Source organism: Scyliorhinus torazame, chromosome 10, assembly GCF_047496885.1.
Source record: "Scyliorhinus torazame isolate Kashiwa2021f chromosome 10, sScyTor2.1, whole genome shotgun sequence".
In the NCBI taxonomy this organism is placed as follows: domain Eukaryota; kingdom Metazoa; phylum Chordata; class Chondrichthyes; order Carcharhiniformes; family Scyliorhinidae; genus Scyliorhinus; species Scyliorhinus torazame.
Window position 1 is genome coordinate 104,411,143 of NC_092716.1, and position 26,759 is coordinate 104,437,901.

General features: G+C 46.8%; 1 protein-coding gene and 1 non-coding gene across 2 annotated transcripts in view; both read left to right on the forward strand.

Moving 5' to 3' along the window:
- The window catches only part of LOC140430825 (endonuclease/exonuclease/phosphatase family domain-containing protein 1-like), a 60,465-nt gene that overhangs the window by 24,869 nt on the left and 8,837 nt on the right, over positions 1 to 26,759 (forward strand). The window contains exons 3-5 of the mRNA XM_072518548.1: positions 3,180 to 3,231; positions 12,928 to 13,038; positions 18,565 to 18,699. Of these exons, the coding sequence (XP_072374649.1) occupies positions 3,180 to 3,231; positions 12,928 to 13,038; positions 18,565 to 18,699 (298 nt within the window). The remainder of the gene's footprint in view (positions 1 to 3,179; positions 3,232 to 12,927; positions 13,039 to 18,564; positions 18,700 to 26,759) is intronic.
- LOC140384989 (U2 spliceosomal RNA) lies at positions 5,314 to 5,511 on the forward strand. The gene has a single exon (XR_011933259.1). It is a non-coding gene; the product is annotated as a U2 spliceosomal RNA (small nuclear RNA).

Below are 26,759 nucleotides of genomic sequence, written 5' to 3' on the forward strand. Positions count from 1 at the left end.
GGGGGCTAGGGTGCAGGGATGGGTGCACCCATACTGCCGGTGCCACTGTAGAACCAGGGGCTGAGGTAGGTGGTCAGTGGGCGTGCAGCAAGATGGCCACCATAATGGTGGTCGGTGCCTCGGCACCGCCCCAGTCCTGTGGGGGGGCACCCCGGCTGCTCGGCCTGTCGCTCCCCCCCCTCCCCTCCCCCGGCCCTGTCAGGGGCCCCCCACCGCAGCCAGCACAGCCGATGTCCGGACCGGCAGCCCGCTGCCACTCACACCGTTTCCTACCTCCTCTCTCTCGCACAGCAGCCACGACGCCATGTTCACGACTTTTGAAACCACAAGTGAAACACGCCGTCAGTGACTTGACTCATCGGAGGCAGTGAATGTCAGAGGCCCCGGAGAATAGGGTGTCAGGCCTGCTAATGATATGCCTACTGTGCTTTAACCCCGCACGGTGAGCGACACATTTATGCCATTTTCGGGGGGCCGGAGCATCCCGATTTGGCGTCACCACGCGGGGAGAATCGGCGGGGGGTGGGGGGTGCGGGCGCCGCATTGAGTGGCCCCCGACCGGAGCTGCGTTGGTGCCAATTCTCCGGTCGGCGGAGAATTGGCGGAGCGGAGTCGCCTGATTCGCATCCGCCACAGCGATTCTCCGACCCGACGTGAGGTCGGAGAATCCTGCCCTGGGCTGAACTCTCCGCCATCAGGATTCTCCGCACCCTGTCAGAGTGATGCCGTCAACCACGCCCACTCACTTTCTTTTGTCTAACAGGTTCAAGATATGGCGAGAAAACTGGGCTGTGCAAGAGAACATTGCTCTTTGCCAAATTCTGGAAAGGTTCTGCTCTATGTATATTTTGGTTAATTAATGCTCCTCTTCCCCTTTAAATATTCTGGCCAAGGTGCTCTGCTCCTAGTTCACCTTGTCACTGCTGCCAGTGAGAACGGAGAATTCGTCACTCAGCCAAAACTCCATTCACTGCAGCGGGACCAGAGAATCCCACCAGCCTGAACGGACGGAGAATTCCAGCCTCTGTCTCCTCACGGCTGTTGTCTGTCTTGGGATCTGTGTTTTCTTCAGCCAGTCTGCTTGTAGCCTGTAACTCCAGTGGAGCCTTCTCCCACCGTTCTCATTGTCTGCAGTCTTTGTATAAGAATAGGATCACATGCTTGTAATATTGTTATGTTCTTTCCCTGTGCTATCAGCTGAAATTGTGCTGAGGTGAGGTACTGCTCGGGTGCTATACGATTGTCATTCACAGGTTGTATTGAATAGGTTCATCAGCCTGGTGCGGCATGGTGGCACGGTGGTTAGCACTGCTGCCACACAGCACCAGAGACCTTGGTTCAATTCTGGCCTTGGGTGACTGTCTGTGTGGAGTTGGCATGTTCTGCCCCTGTCTGCGGGGGTTTCCTCCAGGTGCTCCAGTGTCCTCCCACAGTCCAAAGGTAGGCAGGTTAGGTGGATTGGCCATGCTAAATTGCCCCTAGTGTCCAATGTTGCGCAGGTTAGGTGGGGTTATGGGATTACCGGGATAGGGCTGGGGAGTGGGCCTCGGTAGGGTGCTTTTTCAGAGGGTCGATGCAGATCCGATTGGCCGAATGGCCTCCTTCTGCACTGTAGGGGCACGGGGCAGCACGGTAGCCTTGTGGATAGCACAATTGCTTCACAGCTCCAGGGTCCCAGGTTTGATTCCAGCTTGGGTCACTGTCTGTGCGGAGTCTGCACATCCTCCCCGTGTGTGCGTGGGTTTCCTCCGGGTGCTCCGGTTTCCTCCCACAGACCAAAGATGTGCGGGTTAGGTGGATTGGCCATGATAAATTGCCCTTAGTGTTGGGTGGGGTTACTGGGTTATGGGGATAGGGTAGCGGTGTTGACCTTGGGTAGGGTGCTCTTTCCAAGAGCCGGTGCAGACCCGATGGGCCGAATGGCCTCCTTCTGCACTGTAAATTCTATGATGATCTATGATGTAGGAGTTCTATGGTTCTATTCTACCTGTCCTTGACCTCCCATCCATATTTCTGCTCTGAAGCCTTGACATATGCATTATGCTAAGTCCACCATCAACTAAAATGAAATAATTTAAGACTAAAGGATTGAGTGTGTGCCCCTTGAACCACAACAATAAAGTTGTGCATCCCCGATTTTCCTCGGACCACCATTTGTGTCCATATTTTCATCTCTCTGGGTCCTAAACTCGATAATTCTCTCTCTAAACCTTGTTAACTTTCTCTTCTGGGGCTGTTTGTTTAGAACAGGGGCTAAATCGCTGGCTTTGAAAGCAGACCAAGGCAGGCCAGCAGCACGGTTCAATTCCCCAAACAGGCGCCGGAATGTGGCGACTAGGGGCTTTTCACAGTAACTTCATTTGAAGCCTACTTGTGACAATAAGTGAATTTCATTTCATTTTCATTTCATTCTCCTTTGCGATGCTCCTTAAATCTTTCCTCTTTGACAAAGCTTTTCGCCATAGGTTCTGCTATCTCCTAAAGTAGCCTGGTGTCAAATTTTGGCCAATTGCGACCCTGGGAAGTGCTTTCTGTAATTGCTCTGAAGCATTTCCTTATGTTAAAGCTGCTGTGTAAATTCACATTGTTTTGTTGTGCTGGTGAATCAGTGCGATGGGCAATCACCTCCATGACCATTGGCAAAGATCTCACATCGATTACCTGCTGGCGACGAGTGAGCCTGGATGGGTCTCAGCCCAGCCCTCAGTGGGCACTAACCATACCATACAGTACAAACTGGCACAGACCCCACTGGCATCGACAATTTTCCCCAAGTGGACACATAATGGAACTGAAGTAACTAACTTCAATGTAGTCCGGGCCACGAACAAAACTTTATTTCCAAGAATATGTACACTCCCCCCCCCCCCTCCCTCCCCCATTTGGGGGCTCATATTCCCTAAGGAACATGAGGTATGGGGTAACCAATTATCCCTAGCCAATAGGATCCAGGCAGGTTATAACACTAACCCATCTCTGCCAGCTGGGTAACTGGTGCCAATCAGAGCCTCCCCCGGGCAAGACTGCACACAGGCGGATTACAGACGTGAGCCACCCAGATGAGAGATTAACACATTTTGCTTCCAGCCCCACTTCCAAATCTATCTTCACGGGATCAGGAAAACTTTGCTCTTGGGTTTCCAGTTGAAGTGCCTGACATGGAATTGTGTTGTTTGCAGGATCAAGTTATTGGCGATACAAGAGGTACTGCATGAAGATGTTTTAGACAAGGTAACTCCCCACCTGTTTTCTTTATTGAACCTTACATGCAGAATGTTTTCGTTGCAACACAGGGAAGACTTCAGAATCACAGAATGACCACAGCACAGAAGGGGGCCATTCAGCCCTTCATGTCCAAACTGGCGCTGCCACTTCCGGCCTTCTCCTGTAGCCGTGCATACATTTCTTTCTCAGTTGGAATCCAACTCCTGAAGTGCCTCAAATGAATATGCCTCCAGCACCTTTCAGGCAGCGCGTTTCAGATCCAAACTACTCGCTGTGTGAAAAAACCTTTCCTCATGGGTCCTTTGCTCCTTTTATTAATTGCCTTAAATCTGTGGCCACTGACTCTCGATCCTTCCATCAACGAAGCACAGTTTTCCTCCTATCTACTCTGTTCAGACCCCTCATGATTTTGAAGTCTTTGTCAACCTTCTCTTCTCCAAAGAGAATAGTTCCAACATTTCCAATCTATCTATCTACATAATGTAAGTTCCTCATCCCTGGAATCTGGTCTGTAAAAATATTCCCAACAGTTTACTCATTTTAAAGGGGAATTTTCCTCAGCGTTATTTATGCCAATTTTTTTCACTTGGTGCTTTCCCCCAAGGTTCGAGCCATATATTAGAAGCTAACAAGAATGCATTGAGACGTTCACCATTCGAAGCATCTCCATATCTGTGGTAGGATGTGGCAGAGGTGACGGGGTATGACCTTACAGTCAGGCATTCCTGTGTAGTGGTCACATGTTACACTGAACTTTGGCCTACTGAATGTTTCCAGCCCTTTTCTGTTTGAAGTGTGTAATGTTCAACGACTGAATAAGCATTTACAGATATCACACAAGATAGCCAGTCACTCACCCCTCGCTCACTGAAAGGTGTATTCACAAAGTAAATTCAATCCGGTTTTAAAACCATCCAAACAATTATTCCTATAAATTAAAAGAAATGAGGGAATTCAAGAGTCTTCGAGATCTGGGTGAAGTTGGAGCCGGGGTTTCGCTGCTTGGGCAGAGCTAGCCTGGAGGTGAGGTGCAAAACTCCACCCAACATTTATTGCTTAATGGTTGGTAAATATTTCTAAAAGAATCTTCTTTCAATAGATGAAATAATTGAGTGAGTGACAGAGTAAGAGTGAGTTTGAAGGACCACGTGACTTTTCCAGTTCAACATGTTTTCCTGGTTTGTGTTTTACACAAACTCTCCACAGCCAACTCATCGGTTGCACATTCCTTCCATCCTAATATTTGGTTGTAATAAATTTAGCTCCTTTGACCTTTCACCTCGGTGGCCTTAGATCAGCAATCCATGAGTTAACCCCAAATGGCTTCATTGAACAGATACCTGGCTGGAACCAAAAAGAAAATGCTGGAAAATCTCAGCAGGTCTGGCAGTATCTGTAGGGAGAGAAAGGTTATCTGGCTGGAATCCCCTTCATTCAATGTGACTCCTGAGCGTGCTCTCTCTCCTTTTAATGATTTGCATTTCAAGCATGTATTACCCCACTGAAACTCATACTGGTGCTAAATACAAATGTGAATATTTATCAGGCCTGTGAATACTTGTACATTGTTGACCTGTGCAACTGTCTGTCACAGGTGGTTCTTGCTCCTGTTTCAGCTTCTACAGTAAATCCTGACTGTAGTGGGACACAAAACTGCAGCGCACAAAGCACATCTGTGCAAAAGACAAGGCTGAAACATTTGCAACAAACTTCAGCCAGGTGCACCGAATGGATGATCCATCTCTCCTCTCCTGAGGTCCCCACCATCATAGATGCCAGTCTTCAGCCAATTTGATTCACCTCACATGATATCAAGAAACAGCTGAAGGCACTGGATACTGCAAAGGCTATGGTCCCCTGACAATATTCCAGCAATAGTGCTGAAGACTTGTGCTCCAGAACTTGCCGTGCACCTAGCCAAGTACAGCTACAACACTGACATCTACCTGGCAATTTGGAACATTACTTGGGTATGTCCCATACACAAAAAGCAGGACAAATCTAACTCGGCCAATTACCACCCCTATCAGTCTACTCTCCATCATCAGTTAAGTGATGGAAGGAATCATTAACAGTGCTCTCAAGCAGATTGCTTCTCGGCCTTTCGGCTGAAATCAGGCTTAATGCCCGTTCTTGTCAGCTTGGATCTGGTATGTCTCTTTTGTGGGGACCATTAATTGGATTCAATTTGAATTAGTTTTTGGAGCAAAAAAGGAAATGAATTAGGGGTTTGCCTCTGTCCACTCTGCGCTTTGGCTTTGGAACTGATGAGAAAGGGTTACACTTTTTAAAAAAACAGTGCTATTAAGCAGAACGATTCAGCAGAACCTGCTTACAAACGCTCAGTTTGGGTTTTTTAAGGGTCGCTCAGCTCCTGACTTCATTACAGCCTTTGTTCAAACATGGACATGAGGGTTGAATGCCAGAGGTGAGGTGAGAGTGACTGCCCTTGATATCAAGGAGCCTGAGCTAAACTGGAGTTAATGAGAATCAGGGGGAAAACCCTGTATTGTTGGGAATCATGCTGGCACAGAGGAAGATGGTTGTGATGGTTGGAGATCAGTCATCTCAGTTTCAAGACATCACTGCAGGGGTTTTCACGGTAGCATCCTAGGCCCAACCATCATCAGCTGCTTCATCAATGACTGTCCTCACGGCACCGAGGACCTGGGTTTCATCCCAGCCCCAGATCACTGTCCGTGTGGAGTTTGTACATTCTCTCCTTGTCTGCATGGGTTTCACCCGCACAACCCAAAGATGTGCAGGGAAGGTGGGTTGGCCATGCTGAATTGCCCCTTAATTGGAAAAAAAAACAATGATCTTCTTTCCATCATTTAAAAAAAAAATGTTAAGTGCCCAATTCATTTATTCTAATTAAGGGGCAATTTAGCATGGCCATCCACCTACCCTGCACATCTTTGCGCTGTGGGGGAGAAACCCACGCAAACACGGGGAGAATGTGCAAATCCAGACAGTGACCCAGAGCCAGGATCGAACCTGGGACCTCGGCGGTGTGAGGCAGCAGTGCTAACCACTCCGTCACTATGCTGCCCTCTTCCTTCCATCATAAGGTCAGAAGTGGGGATGTTCGCTGATGCAATGTTCAGCACCATTCGCATCTTCTCACATACTTCAGCAGTCCATGTCCAAATGCATCAAGGCTTGGACTGACAAGTGGCAAGTTATATTCACACCACACAAGTGCCATGCATTGACCAGCTTGAACAAGAGAGAATCTAACCATCGCCCTTGACATTCAATGGCATTACCATTGCTGAAGCTCCCATTATCAACATCCTGGGGCTTACAATTGACTACAAACTGGACTGGACTAGCCATATAAATACTGTGGCGAGCATATCAAAGGCTGGGAATTCTGTGGCAAGTAACTCACCTCCTGGCCCCCCAGAGTTTGTCCACTATATACAAGGCACAGGTCAGGAGTGTAATGGAATATTCCCGACTTGCCTGGATGAGTCCAGCTCCAACAATTATTAAGAAGCTCGACACCATCCAGTACAAGCAGCCCACTTGATTGGCACCCCTTCCAGAAACATTCACTCCCTCCATCACCAGCCACCAGGGCAGAAGTATGTACCATCTAAAAGATGCACTGCAGGAACTCACCAAGGCTTCTTAGGCAGCACCTTCAAAACCCATGCCCACTGCCAATTAGAAGGACAAGGACAGCAGACACATGGAAATGCCACGACCTAAAGGTTCCCCTCCAAGTCACTCACCAGCCTGGCTTGGAAATATCTTGCTGTTTCTTCACTGGTGCTGGGACAATATTCTGGAACTCCCTCCCTAACAGCACTGTGAGTGTACCTACACCACATGGACTGTAGTGGTTCAAGAAAATAACTCACCACCACCTTTAGAACATAGAACATACAGTGCAAAAGGAGGCCATTTGGCCCATCGAGTCTGCACCGACCCACTTAAGCACTCACTTCCACCCTATCCCTGTAACCCAATAACCCCTCCTAACCTTTTTGGACTCCAAGGGCAATTTAGCATGGCCAATCCACCGAACCTGCACGTCTTTGGACTGTGGGAGGAAACTGGAGCAGTCGGAGGAAACCCACACAGACACAGGGAGAACATGCAGACCGGATCCGCACAGACAGTGACCCAGCGGGGAATTGAACCTGGGACCTGGCACTTTGAAGCCACAGTGCTAGCCACTTTACAAGGACAATAAATGCTTGCATAGCCAGCGACATCAACATTCCATGAATGAATTTAAAACAAGCTCGCTGATTGAAACATTTACAGAAATAGTATGGCTTAAATAGGGAGAAGGAGGGAGACAAGTGTGTATCTGTCAGTTCAGCATTCCATGCACCCTGGAAATGCAGATCAGAAAATTCCACATTCCAGGCCTATGATTTTTCTTTCCAAACAGAATGTGGATCTTCCTGATCTATGTTCCCAGTGTTCCCGACACTAAAGTGCAATCTGTAACCTACAAACAGGGATTTGCAAATGGTTTGAGAGCAAATACCATCAGTGACTCACAGAAACCGAGGAAGCTCCTCCCTCTACAGTCATCGGGTCATTGATCGAGAAACGCCCTTCCTGGGCTAATGTAAATAATTCTTGCAGTTCCTGTTCCAAGCTTCCCATAATAAATAACGTGCTGTCTACAATCCAGCTCCAGCAGGTTGTCCTGGCGTGAATACCAGGCTGGGGCACAGAGATGGGAGAATCTCATCTGTGAGTCTGTTCCACAGATCTCTTTGGTCTGGTTCGCTTGTTTATTTTGCAGTTTATTTTTTCAAAACCATTTCAACGATTTCAACCAAACTAATTGTCTGACCACAATGAGGTGACTGAACTATTGCATGTAACTGACACCATGTAGGAAGTTCCTGTCTAAGAAAGAGCCCTCATAATGAAGGCCTTTAAACATTTCCACAAGTGATATATTTTGATAGGAAGAACAAGGAAAGGCAATATAAAATACAGGGTACAATTTTAAAGCAGGAACAAGAACAGAGGGATTCGAGGGAATAAATGTGCACAAATCGCTGAAGGTGGCAGACAGGTTGAGAAAGTGATCAATAAGGCATATGGGATTCCGGGCCTTTATAAATAGAGGCATAAAGCATGGAAACTGTGATGAAACGCTACAAACACTGATTCCACCTCAAATGGAGTATGGTTTCCAATTCTATGTATCACATTTTAGCAAGGTCTAGATTGGAGAGGGTGCAAAAAAAATTTACAATAACAGTTCCAGGGTTGAGAGACTTCAGTTACATGCACCGATTAGGGAGAAAATGTTCTAATTGATAGAAAGGTTGAAAACAAAAGTACACTTTTCACGATAGTTAAAAAAATTTTTTAGAGTACCCAATTCTTTTTTTTCGAATTAAGGGGCAATTTAGCGCGACCAATCCACCTACCCTGCACATCTTTGGGTTGTGGGGGTGAAACCCACGCAGTCGTGGAGAGAATGTGCAAACTCCACACGGACATTGACCCGGGGCCGGGACCGAACCTGGGTCCTCAGCGCTGTGAGGCAGCAGTGCTAACCACTGCGCCACCGTGCTGCCCTATATTTGCATTAGCAAAGGAACCAGAGACAATAAGAGGAGCAGCTTTTTTACAGAGTGAGTGGGTAGGATCTGGAATGCAGTTTTTGAGATTGAATCTGCTTCCAACACAATCATGGCTTTCAGAGGGGAATTGAATAATTATTTGACGAGCTGCAACTAGAAGGAAGAGACAGAGAAGTGGGACTAGCTAAGAAGCTCTTAAGTGAGCCAGTATGAGCATGATGGGCTGAATGGCCCCCAGAGCTAATACCATTCTGTGATTCAGCAACATGATGCTGCAATATATGGAACCTGAACCCATCAAACCTTCAAGTGACAATCAATCGCTCACATTTATAACTCCTCCTTTTACAACATGATGGAACATAGTCTTGTTACCACTGGATGGAGGTCAGGTATGTGTACCCATGAAGTAGCAGGAGTATGAGGTTTGTGCTACTTGCTTGGCTTTCCACACCAAACTCAACTCTTGCCCATTGTGATTGATTATGAAACAGACCTTTGAAATTTTTTCCTTCCAGTCCTATTTCATGAGTTGTGAGAATGTGGCAGAGCCAGAGAGGGAAGGAGAGAAAGAAACAGTACCAGTCTCATCCTCAACAACAAATAGAATTATCAAGAATGGAATGGTTAGCACTGCTGCCTCACGGCGCTGCTGACCCAGGTTCGATCCCGGCCCCGGGTCACTTTACATGTGGAGTTTGCACATTCTCGCATTGTCTGCATATGGCTCTACCCCACAACCCAAAGATGTGCAGGGGTGGTGGATTGGCCATGCTAAAGTGCCCCTTAATTGGAAAAGTTTAAAAAAATTATATATTTTTTAAAAACAGTATTCTCTGGATCTGTCATTGATTGGGCAGGAGAAATTTGGTGGATTAGTACATCAGTGATTGGACAGGAGGAATTTGATAGATTAGTACCTGTCAGTAATTGGACAGGAGGAATTTGGTCAGTCAATACCTGTCGGTGGTAGGCACAATTGATCCCTCCAGCATGAGACTAGAACTGGGAATGTTTTGTAATGCTTATGAAGCATTCAGTACCAATTGCGATTCCTCACATACTGAAGCAGTCCATGTTCATAGGCGGCAGGATCTGGACAACATTTTAGCTTGGGCTGATAAAAGGCAAATAACATTCACGCCACACAAGTGCCAAGTAATGTACACCTTCAACAAGAGAGAACCTAACCAACCCAATCTGACATTCAACAGCATTACCATCACTGAATCCCCCACCATCAACATCCGTGGGGTTAACAGTAACCAGAAACTGAACTGAACCAACCATCTAATTACTGTGATTCCAGGTATAGGCAAGTGGCTGGGAATTCTGCAGTGAGTAACAAACCCACCTCCTGACGTCCCAAGCCCTGTCCACCATTTGAGACACAACTCAGGGGCGAAATTCTCCCCCAACGGCGCAATGTCCGCCGACTGGCGCCCAAAATGGCGCCAATCAGACGGGCATCGCGCCGCCCCAAACGTGCGGAATGCTCCGCATCTTTGGGGGCCGAGCCCTGACATTGAGGGGCTAGGCCGACGCCGGAGGGATTTCCGCCCCGCCAGCTGGCGGAAACGGCCTTTGTTGCCCCGCCAGCTGGCGCGGAAATGACATTCGGGGCGGCGCATGCGCGGGAGCGTCAGCGGCCGCTGACAGTTTCCCGCGCATGCGCAGTGGGGAGAGTCTCTTCCGCCTCCGCCATGGTGGAGACCGTTGCGGAGGCGGAAGGGAAAGAGTGCCCCCACGGCACAGGCCTGCCCGCGGATCGGTGGGCCCCGATCGCGGGCCAGGCCACCGTGGGTGCACCCCCTGGGGTCAGATCGCCCCGCCCCAGGACCCCGGAGCCCGCCCACGCCGCCTTGTCCTGCCGGTAAATACCTACTTTAATTTACGCCGGCGGGACAGGCAATTTCTCGGCGGGACTTCGGCCCATTCGGGCCGGAGAATCGAGCGGGGGGGCCCGCCAACCAGCGCGGCCCGATTCCCGCCCCCGCCGAATCTCCGGTACCAGAGACTTCGGCAACCGGCGGGGGCGGGATTCACGGCGGCCAACGGCCATTCTCCGACCCGCTGGGGGGTCGGAGAATGACGCCCCAGGAGTGTGATGGACTACTCTCCATTGCCTGAATGAGTGCAGCTCCAGTAACACTTAGGAAGCCTCACACCATCCAGGGCAAAGCAGCCCACTTGCTTGGCACCCCTTCCACCACCTTAAACAACCACTCTATCCACTACATGTGCACCTTGGCAGCAGCATGTACCATCTACAAGTTGCACTGTAGCAGCTTGCCAAGGCTTCTCCAACAGCACCTTTCAAATTCATGACTTCTATCACCTAGGGGATTTTGGGGTGGCATGGCAGCACAGTGGATAGCACTGTTGCTTCACAGCGTCAGGGTCCCAGGTTCGATTCCCAGCTTGGGTCACTGTCTATGAGGAGTCTGCATGTTCTACCCATATCGGGGTGAGTTTCCTCCGGGCGCTCCGGTTTCCTCCCACAAGTCCCAAAAGACGTGCTGTTAACTGAATTGGACATTCTGAATTCTCCCTCAGTGTATCCAAACAGGCGCCGAGTATGACAATTAGGTGATTTTCACAGTAACTTCATTGCAGTGTTAATGTAAGCCTACTTGTGACAGTAAAAAGATTATTATTATTAGAAAAACAAGGGCTTCAGATAGTAATAATAATCTTTATTAGTAACACAAGTAGGCTTACATTAACACTGCAATGAAGTTAATGTGAAAATCCCCTAGTCGCCACATTCCGGCACCTGTTCGGGTACACTGAGGGAGAATTCAGAATGTCCAATTCACCTAACAGCACGTCTTTCGGGACTTGTGGGAGGAAACCAGAGTACCCGGAGGAAACCCATGTGGGAACACCACCCCCGCAAGTTACCCTCCAGGCCAGACACCATCCTCGATTGGAACTATATTGCTGAGTCCAAATCGTAAAATTCCCTCACTATCAGCGCTGTCAGCTTGCCTACACTCGTGGATTGAAGTGGCTCAAGGAGGCAGCTCACCCTCACCTTCTCATGACCAATTAGAGATGAACAATTAATGCTGGCATAGCCAGTGATGCCAACATCCATGAATTAATAAACAATGGAAGGATTTGGTGGGTCAGTACCCAGCGGTGATTGGACAGGAGGGATTTGGTGGGTCAGTACCCAGCGATGATTGGACAGGAAGGATTTGGTGGGTCAGTACTCAGCGGTGATTGGACAGGAGGGATTTGGTGGGTCAGTACCCAGCGGTGATTGGACAGGAAGGATTTGGTGGGTCAGTACCCAGCGGTGATTGGACAGGAGGGATTTGGTGGGTCAGTATCCAGCGGTGATTGAACAGGAGGGATTTGGTGGGTCAGTACCCAGCGGTGATTGGACAGGAAGGATTTGGTGGGTCAGTACCCAGCAGTGATTGGACAGGAGGGATTTGGTGGGTCAGTACCCAGCGGTGATTGAACAGGAGGGATTTGGTGGGTCAGTACTCAGCGGTGATTGGACAGGAAGGATTTGGTGGGTCAGTACCCAGCGGTGATTGGACAGGAGGGATTTGGTGGGTCAGTACCCAGCGGTGATTGAACAGGAGGGATTTGGTGGGGCGGTACATAGCAATTTGACTCAGTTAATAGTATACTTGCTTCCATATTGGACAGTTTTGCGAATATAATCTGGGCTGACACTACAGCATTACTGACAAGCACTGTGCTGGAGATCCCAATCTTGGTTAAAAGTTAAATCAAGGGCATATCATGTCTCTTTGTGTATGTCAAGTCCCATGGCTCGATTTGAGCAGTGCATTCTCCAACTGAATTAACCTGCATTCAACCCTTAAACCACCTAAGCTACCATCTAAAGGCGGTTTAATCGGTCATTCATTTCACTCCTGTTTATGGGAAGTTGCTGTGTGCAAAATGATGGTTCTGCTTGACAATATACTAGCGACGGCGCTTGAAATGAATTGTATGTGAAGTGTTTGTCACAGATTTGACAAGAAGTCAAATTGTAAGCTTTTTTTCTTCAGTTACCTGTCAAGTTGCTGTGCCCTTCAACGCCTTCACCAGCAGAGGGCACCAGGTGAGCACCATTACATTATTAACCTGCTGCAATGCTTGTTTTCTCCAGATGTGCCTGGAACTTGAGAAACCCACCATTGCTACAGTGCAAGAATGGACAGGGGACCGTGGCAGGTGGAAATATGTTGTGTTAGATACGTCACAAGGACAAGAAAAACAGGTATAGTTACAACAAAGTTATTTGCATAAATTATCAATCCCACCTTGAGCAAATAGCAATTTATACAGTGCCTTTAACATTGCAACTGCAAAGTGTTTCGTAGGAGCATTCACACAAGCTCTCACAGCCAAACCACACAAGCATATATTAGGATTGATGATCAAAAGCTCAGTGGAAGAGGTAACTTTTAATGGAGAAGGGACAAGTGGAAGTTTACAGAGGAAATTCCAGGTCTTGAAACCTTGGCAGCTGAAGGGATAGCAATTAAAATCGGGGATGCATGAGGACAAAATTGGAGGCAAATGAAGGTTTTGGGCTGGAGGAGGTCACAGAGATAAGATGGGGCAAGGTCATGGATGGGTGGACCATAACCTCTGATTCAATAGCAATTTGTGACTTTTATTCATTCATTGGATGGGGTATTGCTGGCTAGGCCCACATTTATTATAGAAGTGCAAGATTTAATTGGTTATATCCTGAAATCCTATCATTTTGAAGCACTGTAAAAGTCAAAAGATTGGTTAAATTTGGAACAAGTAGAAAATCCATTCAAAAAAATGCCTTTTGGGATCCTTGGTTTTACAAACAGAAGTAGAGAACAAAGGCCAAATAGTGGGTAAAACACTAAGCCTGTGGAATCATTGGTTCAGCTGGAGGAATTCTGGGACAGAATGGTGGCCTGCTGTTGGCCTTCAGTGAGATCTTCCAGTCCTGTCGCTGTCGACACATTCTTTTTTCGTTGTTTTCACCCTCTGCTGCCGCAAAAACCACGGCGGGGTGGGGGAAGGCACCGTCAGCAGGACCAGAAGACCCCGCCCAGTGGGAATGGCCCAAAAATCTCGCTCAATGATTCTGTTCAGAATCCAGTACTTTTAGGTACTTTGTGCAAACATCTCACTCCATGATTGCTTTCTCAAGGAACGCAAATCAGATGCAAAACCGCATACATAAAACACAAGAAGATAGAATATTTCCTCTGGCAGTGGAATCTATGATGTGGGGTCTTTGGTTTAAAGTAGTCACTGAGAGAGGGAAGAGAGACAAGGAAAAACTTCCATGTTATTCTCATCCCGGGGTGTGCTTTCCCTTCCTCCACCCTTCCTCTTGGCAGCTTAGCTCAGTTGGTTTAAGGGTAGAGGTTTCATGAAATGCTTTGCCACAGAGATCATTGAAGGAAAGAGTACATCTATAGCTACAGCATTTCTAGTGCAGAAGGAGGCCATTCGGCCCATCGAGTCTACCCGGCCCTTGGAAAGAGCACCCTACCTATGTCCATACCTCCATCTTATCCCCACACCTCCACCCTATCCCCATAACCCCATCTAACCTTTTTTCGACACCAATGGCAAGTTAACATAGCCAATCCACCTCACCTGCACATCTTTGGACTGTGGGAGGAAACCGTAGCCCTCGGAGGAAACCCACGCTGACAAGGGGAGAACGTGCAGACTCCGCACAGACAGCGATCGAAGCCGGGAATCGAACCTGGGACCCTGGAGCTGTGAAGTAACTGTGCTAACCACTGTGCTACTGTGATGCCGTTGAAGCAGAGGAATATAAAGCACCATAATAAGAGAACAGAGTAGTGAGAGTAGTTTTAGATTACTCTAGCAAATAATTAGCACAGTTAGAGTGAGCTGAACAAAAGAAAGAAAGAACACTTATACAGTCATGTAAAAACATGAAGTTCTGAAATATTCTTTTTTTTTAATGAATGAATATATTGAGGTATGTTTGGTATTGTAACAACAACAAAAGAAACAATGTACATGAAACTATAAACATAGTACAAAAGCCGTCTCCCTTCCTTACAGGTCCCACCTTTATTAACCCCCTACTCTAAGCTAAACTAACCCCCCCCCCCCCACTTCTGCTGACGATTAACTTTCCGCGAAGAAGTCGACGAACGGTTGTCACCTCCAGGCGAACCCTAACAGTGACCCTCTCAAGGCGAACTTGATTTTCTCCAAACAGAGAAAGCTAGCCATGTCCGATAGCCAGGTCTCCGAATACTATTAGCTTTGAGTCCCTCGAAGCTAATAGGATCCGTCTCCGGGCTACCAGGGAAGCAAAGGCTAGAACGTCTGCCTCTTTCTCCTCCTGGATTCCCGGGTCTTCCGACACCCCGAAAATCGCCACCTCTGGACTCAGTGCCACCCTTGCCTTTAACACCATGGACATGACATCTGCAAACCCCTGCCAGAATCCCCTAAGCTTCGGACATGTCCAGAACATGTGGACAAGTTCTGGAAATATTCATCAGGCCTGGCAACCTCTGTGGAGAGAGCAACAGAGTTGACATTTTGAGTCCAGTATGACTTCTTCAGAACTGAAGAGACGTAGGAATGTGACAGCTATTATGCTGTTGAAAAAAGGGGGAGTAAAAGAGAAGTTTAGAGATAGGTTAGAGAGCAGAGGAGATAAAATAGCAAAGATGTCATGTAATAAAGACAAAGGGAGTGGTAATTATAGTATTAAAGCCGCAATGATTGGTCGGATAGGTGTTAATAGCAGAATAAAGGTGAGCACTGTCTGAAAGCAATATTTTTATATCCTTCATTTGAACTGTTACCTTCCGTGATTCCAATCTCTATTTATTTATGCTCTGATCCTACTTTCCTGGCTTAATTTGAAGTAATAGGTTCTGTAAATTGTATATGAATTATCTTGAATTGTATGCATGTGGTGGGCATTACTTAGAGATTCACTTATACCCCGTGTGTCAGTTTGGAAGGTGTCTGATTGTACCATTGTAACATTGTCTCCCATTCTATCCAATTAAGTCCTGCACCACCTGGCCCTCTGGATCATGACAGAATTACCCTATCTAATTTTACTCTGTGACTTGATCACAAAAAAAATCAAAGCCGACATTTGTGCAGTACTGAGAGAGTGCTGCACCATCAGAAGTTCCACCTTTCAGATGAGGCATCAAATCAAGGCCCTCTCTGCCCTCAGTTGGTCAAACTAAAAACTCACAACACTATTTTGAAAAGAACAGGGGTTTATCCTTAGTGTCCTGGCCAACATTTACCCCTCAATCGACATCACAAAAACAGTTATTATTCCCCTTCCAAACCCAGAACTGCTGCCATCTAGAAGAACAGGTGCAGCAGGTACCTAGGAACACAATCTGGAGGTTCTCCCCCAAGTCCCTCATCATCCTGTCATGGAAGTATACCGCCGTTCCTTCACTGTCGCAGGGCCAAAACTCTGGAACTCCCTCCCGAACAGCACTGTGGGTGTACCTACACCCCATGGACTGCAGTGGTTCAAGAAGGTAGCTCACCACCACCTTCTCAAGGGCAACTAGGGATGGGCAATAAATGCTGGCCTGGCAAACGATGCCCACATTTCGTTAATTCAAAACAAAAAAAATCGCATTGTTGTTTATGGGAGCTTGCTGTGGTAATTTGACTGCTGTGTTTCCTCCACTATAACAATGACTCAACTTCTCAAGTACTACTTTAACTGTGTTTTGGCATATCCTGTAGTTGTGCAAGACACAAGATAAATGTTTTATTTTTATTTATTGGATGAGGCCTCTCAATACCCCTTCCTGAACTGCAGACCGGCCATTATTTTTTCTCCCATATATAAGGAAGCATAGATTTTAATCTGGGACAATCTCCATGCAGATTGCAGGAAAATACAACTCCACAAGTCCCTAAAATAATTCTGAAGTAGCGTGCACCACATTGCTGATTGTGGGTTTCTTTTTTTTTAATGTAGCTTAGCATTCCATTTCTGAAATGGAATAGTTTTTTAAAAAATGTATTTTATTACAAACATGTATCAAAACAAGTTACAGCAAATAAACACCCCGGGAAACATACTTCCCAGCCATCATCTATACAGTCTGTACAAACGTTCCCCATTCTCTCTCACCCCCACCCCCCACCTTTTCTCAAACCCCTCTGCAGAGCCCCTTAACTCATACTTTATCTTTTCTCATCGCAGGAAGTCATACAGGTCACACAACCATGCCAATACCCCCGGTGGCGATGCCGACTGCCACTCCAGTAAAATCAACCGCCGTGCAATCATAGAGGCAAAGTCCACGACATCGGCCTTCCTCCTCTCCATGAGCTCCGGCTTCTCTGAAACCCCAAATATCGCCACCAAAGGGTCCGGGTCCACCTCCTCCTCCACTATCTTGGCTAAGACAGCGAACACTCCCGCCCAGAGTCTTCCCAATTTTTCGCAACCCCAAAACACATGCACGTGATTCGCTGGCCCCCGTCCACACCTCTCACACTCATCTGCTACTCCCTGAAAGAACCCACTCAGTCTCACCCGAGTCATATGCACCCTGTGCATCACCTTAAACTGTATCAGGCTCATCCTTGCACAGGAGGAGGTCCCGTTTACCTTACACAGTACCGCACTCCATACTCCCCATTGATCTCCCCTCCCAACTCCGTTTCTCATTTCTACTTGATCTTCACCACCTGCTCGCCTACCTGCTCCCCCAGCCACTTGTATATACTCCCAATTCTCCCCACCCCTTCCACATCTCGAAGCAGCAGTCGCTCCTGCAAGGCGTATCCCGGCAACCTAGGGAACCCCCTCCAGACCTTTTGCGCAAAGTTCCTAACCTGCAGATAACTGAACTCACTCCCCCTCGGCAGCTCTACTCTCTCTCTTAAGCTCCTCCAGACTAGTGAACCGTTCCTCCAAATACAGATCCCTTACCTTCGCCAGCCCCACTTCCTGTATACACTATCCCCCCCCCCCCCCCCCCCCCCCGGCTCAAACCGACATAGTGGTATTAGCACCAACATCCCATCCACCCTAAAATGACTCCTCAACTGATTCCATATCTCCACCGTGGACTGCACAAGCGGGCTCCCTGAATACTTACTCAGAGCCATTGGCAACGCTGCCGTCACCATAGCCTTCAACCTAGCCCCCTTACAAGATTCCTCCTCCAACCTAACCCACTCTTCCTCTACTCCTTCTCACCACTGCTGTACCTTGTCCACATTCGCTGCCCAATAATAATGAAGCAAGTTTGGCAACGCCAACCCCCCCCTGCTGCCTCTGCCTCTGTAGCAGGGTCCTCCCCACCTTCGGCAACTTCCCCACACATACAAAGTCCAAAATGATTGTGTCTACTTTCCGAAAGAAGGCCTTTGGTATAACGGTCGGGAGAGCCTGAAACATAAACAAGAACATAGAACATACAGTGCAGAAGGAGGCCATTCGGCCCATCGAGTCTACACCGACCCACTTAAGTCCTCACTTCCACCCTATCCCCGTAACCCAACAACCCCTCCTAACCTTTTTGGCCATTAAGGGCAATTAATCATGGCCAATCCACCTAACCTGCACATCTTTGAATAATCGGCAGAATATTCATTTTCACCACTTGGACCCTCCCCGTCAACATTAAATGCATGATTGTGGGTTTCTTACTACACCCAGATCTCTGAGCCCCACTTTGTACAATGCTACCAAAGTACAATTTATTTTGATATTTTTCTTTTACAAGAAAGCTCAGGTGTTTCATTGCTGTTTCCACAGGGTGTAGAACGGGTGGCCTTCCTTTGGGACACAAATTCAGGCCTCGAGCTAGAACGGGCAGTCAGCTTAGAGAAGCTGCTGGAACAGGACAATGGACACCAGCCATACAGTCAACCTTTGCTCGGGCGTTTTAAGGTAAAGATGGTTGAAAAGGCTTTGCTACTATTTAAAGCCATCTCTGTTAAATTGTGCATCAAGGAATGGGGAAGAGAGGTTGAAGTGTAGAATATCCATGAGTAATGTCCTTGTCCGCCCTCGATAATCAAGATGCTAGAGGCTGGTGCAGAAAACCAAGGCCTAACTTCATCTATCCTGTTGCTGTTTGTAAAAATGTTTGGGGAAGATGAGTAATGTTCCCTATGTTCTATTTCTGCTCCTTTGCCCTTGTTTCTGTCCTCCCTGTGGCTGAAATGCAATATTTTCTAACATCGTTCCGAATCGAAACAGGAAGCTAAAATTCAAATCTCACATGCTATTGCTAAAGCTGTTTAAATAGAATTACAAAGAAAATACAGCACAATTCAGGCTATTTAGCCCAAAATCCCACGTAGATTGTTTATGTTTCTCCCATTCTTCCTCGAATAACTCCGTCAGTATAACCCTCTATTATTATCTGTATCATATACTTATCTAACTTCCCCTTTAATGCATCTATACGAGAAGCCTCAACTGCTCCCTGTGATAGCAGGTTCCCACTCTCACCACTCTCTGGATAAAGAAGTTTCTTCCAATTCTCTGTTTGGTTTCTTAGTGAATATCTTATATTGATGGCCTCTAGCCACAAACTCATTCACCACAAATCTACTGCCTTGGCCTATCAGTTGCCTGGACTCACTGCTGGAAAAACTAATCCATATCCCGTCACCTCCAGACCAGGGCCACAATTCTCTGACCATTGAGATTCTCTTTTCCTGCTGGCAGTGCACCTCCACCTGCGGTTTTCCTGGCGGTGTGGGATGGTTTCAATGGGAAATCCCATTGACAAGTGGCGGGAAGAGAGAATCCTGCCGCCAGCGGAAAGGTGCGCTGCTGAGAAGCACACAGTTGGGGGAACCGGAAAACGTGCCCCAGATTACGCCAGTGTTCTCCTTGCTGGTCTCCCATGCTCTAACTTTAACCTGTGTGCTGTCCTGGGCCATATCCTAGTCATCCATAAAGGGGTTACCTTATGAGGAAATGTTGAGTAGGTTTGGTCACTAAGTTTAGAAGAATAAGGGGTGATTTTCTTGAAACATATCAGATTCTGAGGGGTTTTCATAGGGTAGATGCTGGGAATATATTTCCCCTCCTGGGAGTAATCTTGAACTAGGGGGCACATATTCAAACAGAAAGGGTCCCCCGTTTAAGTTGGAGTTGAGGAGGAACTTCCTCTCAGAGATTATTAGACTTTGGAATTCTCTTCCACAGTGAGCAGTGGGAGCTGGGTGATTGACAGATTTTTGAGGAGCAAGATTATGGGGGAAAGGTAGGAAAGTGGAGTTAAGGCAGGCCACAGTTGGAAGATCTTTCCGATTAGTGGAGCAGGCTCAAGGAGTCAACTGGCCTCCTCCCCCTGCTCCTTTTTCTTATCTTCTTATGAATCCAACATGACTTCCTCATCACCCAACACTGACTTCCTGTCCAGCGTATTGAAAAATCCTCATTTTCATCTTACAGTTCCATTCCCCTATATCCCCTCCTGCAACCTGTCACACCCTCCAGTCTTTGGACCGTGGCCTTGTTTTATTTTATTAATTCATGGGATGTGGGCATCATTTATTCCCCCATCCCTGATTACCCTTGAACTCAGTAGCCATTTCAGAGTCAACCACATTGTTGTGGGTCTGGAGAAACGTTTAGGTCAGACCAAGTAAGGATGGCAGATTTCCTCCCCTAAAGGAAGGTTATAGTGAACAAGATGGGTTTGAATGGAAATCAACAATGGTTTCATTAGATTTTTTTTAAAATTTATGTGCGGCATGATGACGCAGTGGTTAGCACGACTGCCTCATATTGCCGAAGACCCGAGTTTGATCCCGGCCCTGGGTCACTGTCCTTATGGAATTTGCACATTCTCCCTGTGTCTGCGTGGGTCTCGCCCTCACAACCCAAAGATGTGCAGGGTAGGTGGATTGACCACGCTAAATTGCCCCTTAATTGGAAATTTAAAACAAAAATAATTTAAAAAAAAATTTGAATTCAAATTTTGCCAACTGCCATGGTGGAATTTGAACCCGTATCCTCAGAACATTACCCAGGGTTACAAGTCCAGTGAAAATACCACTGCACCATTGCCTCCCTGCTTGTAGGTGGCTTTCAGCCACCTCACTCACCTTAACCTCTGGATTTCCATTCTTCAACCCCATCCACATTCCCACTTTTTTCTCCCAGCTGTGAGATCCAAATCTAAACTCATCATTCAACCCCTTCGTAACTCTCCCTTTATGGTTTGTCATTGGTCCCTGGTTAATATTTTCCCCATTTTCTATATTTGTTTTGGGACATTTTCCGTGTTGGGTGCACCATGAAAATCCAGGCCAATAATGAAATTTGTCCATGACACCTATTACTTTGGACAGTGGATGCCACGAAGTTCTGTCAATAGTGAAGGATGAAACAATTGGCATAATAGTCGAGCAAAATAAAGATCATTACATATCAGCAACACACTACAGGTATCCATTCAGAAAAAATATATAGCTGTCCATAACCGGGATTCTCCGGCCCTATCGCAGTGGGTCCTTCCACAGAGGGTGTGGCGAGCCAGCCAAAAGGCCATTAACATTGATGGGAGCGGAAGGCCCCACGAGCAAGCAGGGCTGGAAACAGCAAGCGGGGCTGGAAAATCCATGGCTGCTCACTCCGATTCAATTGAGTGACATTAGATGCTGCCACCTACTGGAATTTAAGGCAAATAAATGTAAAGGAAAGAAATTGAAAGACATTTAATTTATATTGTGCCTTATTACATGTCTCAGAAACATCTGAAGGCACTTCACACACAGTTACTTATTTCAGAGTCCAGTGGCATTTGTTATGGTGACAGACACTGCAGCTAATTCGTACAGAACAAGATCCAGAAAACTATCAAAGTCAACAGTACAAGAGGGACCATTCAGTCTTATTGTGAGAGCTCCAAAGCTGATCGCACACCTCATTCTCTCCCACATCATAGTAGGATCATTTTGAGATAGGCCATGCAGCCCCTGCTGCTGTTTCACCATTCAATTAGATCACGATTGATCTATTCCTCTGTTCAATTTTCCTGTCTTTGCTCTGGTTGCTTGGAGCCCTTATTCAAAAATAAACGTCAAACTCAGCCTCGAACAATTTATTTGATTCAGAATCCACAGTATTTTACTTGGATGGTGAGGGGAGGGTGGAGGTGTGACTGGATTCCATATTTCCACGACCTTGTGTGTGGGAAAAATACTCCCTGATGGAGGCGCATGACATGGTCAAGGTGAATATCTAGGGGGAGTAAAACAGGGCAAAGTAAAGATTATGGGCGCAATTCAGTAACCCTGTTGCGCCCAATTGCAAATCACCCGACTCGCTCTGCCCAGGGCGATCTGGATCACACCCACGCTCGGCAAAATACAGATCTGAATTTTTAAGACTCATACCATGGGCAGCACGGTAGCATTGTGGATAGCACAATTGCTTCACAGCTCCAGGGTCCCAGGTTCGATTCCGGCTTGGGTCACTGTCTGTGCGGAGTCCGCACATTCCTCCCCGTGTGTGTGTGGGTTTCCTCCGGGTGCTCCGGTTTCCTCCCACAGTCCAAAGATGTGCAGGTTAGGTGGATTGGCCTTGATAAATTGACCTTAGTGTCCAAAATTGTCCTTAGTGTTGGGTGGAGTTGCTGTGTTATGGGGATAGGGTGGAGGTGTTGACCTTGGGTAGGGTGCTCTTTCCAAGAGCCGGTGCAGACTCGATGAGCCAAATGGTCTCCTTCTGCACTGTAAATTCTATGAATTTAAATACCTGGACATTGGATTCACCTTTTACCCACCGGCCGCACCTTAAGAGACCTCGCCAGGGCGCCATTTAGTGCTGGTCCACGTTTTGGCACTTGGATGGCAGTCTCTTGAGCTACTGGAGACTTCAGGTGGTCGGGGACAGGGCAGGGTGGCACTGCGACACCCCCCCCCCCCCCGGCACATAGACACCCTGGCAGTGTAAACTGAGCACTGCCAGGGTGCCTGGGTAGCACTGCCAGGGTGCCGGGGCAGTGCCAGGATGCCCAGGTGCCTGGAAGGCACGTCCAGGTGGAGGGCACGGGGAAGAGAGGGCTTGCCACTTGAGGGGGAGTGAGGTGGGTTTTGCAAGGGCCTCCCAACGTTGGTGGTGAGCGGGGGGTGGGGGGGTCAATAAAGGCGCGGTGGGTGGAAGTTGGGGTTACCGTTCAAAACGGCGCCCCGATCTGCGGGTAACCTTTCCTTCACCAGTGGGAAATCACTTTGGGTGCGGCCATGGTGGAGAGAATCTCCTATAGGGAAAAAGAACCCGGCAAAGTGCCGTTGGATAGCGGGATGTTTCTTGGTGCTGCAGCCGTCGAGAAACATCCCGCTAAATCCACCTTTCAACGGACTTTAGCTTCAGTCCGCTGAATCGCACCCAATGCATCTTCATCATAGCCATGCTAGATGCTTATGTTTTCACCTGGTTTGGTAGCATGGTTGAAGGAATTTAAGCAGGAGGTTTTGGGAAAGGTGAGCACATAACAAGGAGACAATGACACATTTACAGAATTTTGGGAACAAAGGGAGGTTGGAGGTGGGGCAGTAATAGGAGAGGATGGATAGCTCAAGATGTGGGATTCAGAGGACAAAGAGAATATGCCGAGCAAAAGGTAACTGCTTGGGGACCAGCCAAGGTAACAATGCGGAAGGGATATCTGGCCAAGGGACCAAAACATAGAAGGTGCATCTCATGGCAGGGCCATGGCTGTGGTAAAATGCTGTAGGGGACTGAATTGTTATAAACTAATCTGAGAGGACAGACAATATGAACAGCTCAAACTTTGTTCATTTCCATGCAAGAGATTATTTATGGTAACAAGGTTAAGGTTCCTTACTTAACCATATCCTGCTGTCTACAAACCTAATGTTGACTCTCATGTGGGGCGGGATTTACTGACCAACCGGCCGCGTGTTTTTGGGTGGTGGAGGTGGCCCGCCAGCGGGATCTACAGACCCTGCAGTTATCAACGGGATTTCCCAGTGACAGCACCCCTTGTCGCTGGGAAGCTAGTGTGCCGGTGGGAGAGGGGAATTTCCCGCCGACGTGAATAGCCGTTAATCCCGCCCATAGTGTCCTTTTGATCAAATTTCTCCTATCTCGCATAGAGTGCGACTGGCCAAGAATAGGAGGCAAACAGTCTGAAATTGGTCAGTGTTCTGTCGATCTCCCATTGCAACTTTGGAAACGACCCTTTCAAAATGGTGCAAACTTGGTTACGCTGGTACTCCATTGCTGGTGACCGTGTCAGGGGAGATCTTCTGCTCCATATAAGGCAATTTACAGAATGAGATGGGAACTCCCCAAGACAGAATTCCCACTCATAGCCCTCAGTTGAGAGCTGGGGTAGAAGTTGCCACTTTTATTCCAAGAAGCATAATATGTACTGGCCTCCACAAAGTCACAAGCAGGGCAGAATTGACCTCAAGTGGTCTGGATCTCAAAAGCGAATGAACATTTATTCCTGGATCAAATCCCTTGCTTTGAGGCCAATTTGGTTATTGCGAGGGTAGATAAGGCTCAGGCAGCACACCATCCCACCACCATGGGCAAACTGGTACCTGAATTTCCAATGTCATGGGGCAGCCAAAATGCCAGCCTGCCCCATACAAAGGTTGTGGACATCTCCGCATGAAGCTGAATGGAAGGGCATGAAGTAGTCACGAACTATGGCCCCTGTATTAGCATTCTTTGATCTGACCAAGATCTCAACTGATGCCAGTCAGAATGGGATTGGAGCTGTCTTACTTCAGAAATCAGAAGATGATCTCTGGAAACCTGTTGCATATGCATCACGTGCAATTACTCTGATGGAACAGAGATACGCACAAATAGAGAAAGAATGTCTAGGTTTACTTACTGGCATAAGCAAATTCCGCTTTTGTGTCTTTGTCTTGGCCTGCCGCATTTCACTGTGGAAACGGATCACCGTCCTTTAGTCAACATAATTAAAAAAGATCTCAATATGTCGCCAAGACTACAAAGGATGATGTGAAGCTGCGTAGATATGATTTTACGTTATTGTGTGCTCCAGGCAAAGATCTTGTCCTGGCAGATGCTCTGTCACGTGCAACTAGTTACACTGATGAGACACCATCAGGGGTAATCTTAAATGTGGAAGCACAAGCCACATTCATAGCAGACATGTTACCAGTAACTGATGCACAACTAAGCTTAATTCGAGAAGAGACAGCAAAAGATGCAATCCGTTAGCGTGTGATAAAACATCTGATGGAAGGATGGCCCAATGGCGGCTGCAACAGTTTTAGAGATGTCAAGGATGACCTGACCGTTGTTAATAGTTTTTTGCTGAAATGTGACCGAGTTGGCATACCATACTGCCTCCAAAGACGTATCCTAGCAATGATACATGAAGGGCATCAAGGGATAGAGAAATGCAAAAGACGTGCAAGGCAATCAGTCTATTGGCCAGGCATCAATAAAGATGTTGAGAACTATGATCAAGATTGTAGTGTCTGTCAAACACATCAACTGCACTGGGCAAAGAAACATTTGCATCAAGTGAACTTATCACTAACTCATGGTTACAGGTTGAGATGGACTCATTCTATTTTAGAGGAAATTATTATCTGATAATCATGGATTACTATTCCAATTATCCAGAAGTAATAACGCGAACAGATTTGACTGCTCAATCAGTCATAAGAGTTGCGAAGTCTGTATTTGCACGACATGGCATACCCCTAAAGGTATTGACGGATAATGGTCCCTATTTTAGTGATTAGGAATGATTATCATTTGCCAAATGCTACAACTTCCAACACATCACATCAGGTCTGTTATACTCGCAGTCAAATGGGAAAGCTAAGAAAGGTGTTGAAATAGTAAAGACACTGTTCAAGGAGGCATATGATGATCAAAAGGATTTTTCTTTAACACTGTTAAACTACAGAACTACTCCTTTGGCATCATGTTTGTCACCTGCCCGTTGAAGAAAGCTGCGTACCCCGTTACCAGGCATAACCGTTCCGAATCTGGATGAACAGATGATACATGATAAAATGCTATGACAAATAAAATGAAAACAAAGTTCCTACTACGATAGACATGCAAAGGAACTACCTCCACTTAACCAAGGAGATATCATTAGGATGCAAAATCCAAATGGTTGTTGGTCGGAAACTGCAAAGCTGATGAGTGAAGTTTCATCATGCTCATTTGTGGTACAAACCGAATCTGGGGTGATGTATCGTAGGCATCAACGAGCTTTATTAAAAGTCAAAAATCCAATTCACATTCCAGAACCAACTCTAACACAATCGGACTCCATGTTTCGCAATATTGAATTTCCGACAGCTTTGTTGTCAAACAGAACACATGAACAGACAAAGGACAATTCTAATGACGCCTCGAGTGTATTAAGATGGTCCAAGACGATAAGGAAAAAACCTAATCATCTGAACTTGTAACAAATAATAACCTATTATTCTGTAATTCTGATATTATGACATTTGACATAACATTGTACTTGATATGTATAAACTAATTCCCGTGTATGAATTTAAATGTTTGAAAGTGTTTCAAACATTTTTCAAAGAAAGGGGGATGTGACATTATGTAGAATGTCTTGTATATAAAGGGTTAATGTAATATCATAATTGACCACTAGATGGAGCTGGGAACAGACCTATAAAAAGGACTGCTCTCTGGGAGAGAGTGAGAGAGTGTAGGAGAGAGCAGAGTACAGTTTAAGACAAAGTGCATGAGACAAGTATTAGTAGAGTGTAGATTGTACTTGAATAGATTATTAATTGCTATAGGAGTAAGTGGTCGAGCTGTATATTAAGTAGTGTAATACATGCTAGCTTTGTTATTGAACTTGGCTTGTATGTTCTTTCTGAACACTTCGACATCCATCCAGAGTATAAGAAATACAAAGAACACCACACCTCCCACTTACCCTGGCATGTGTATATCCAGCTCATAGGAAGCCATGGCTGCAATCACAGCAT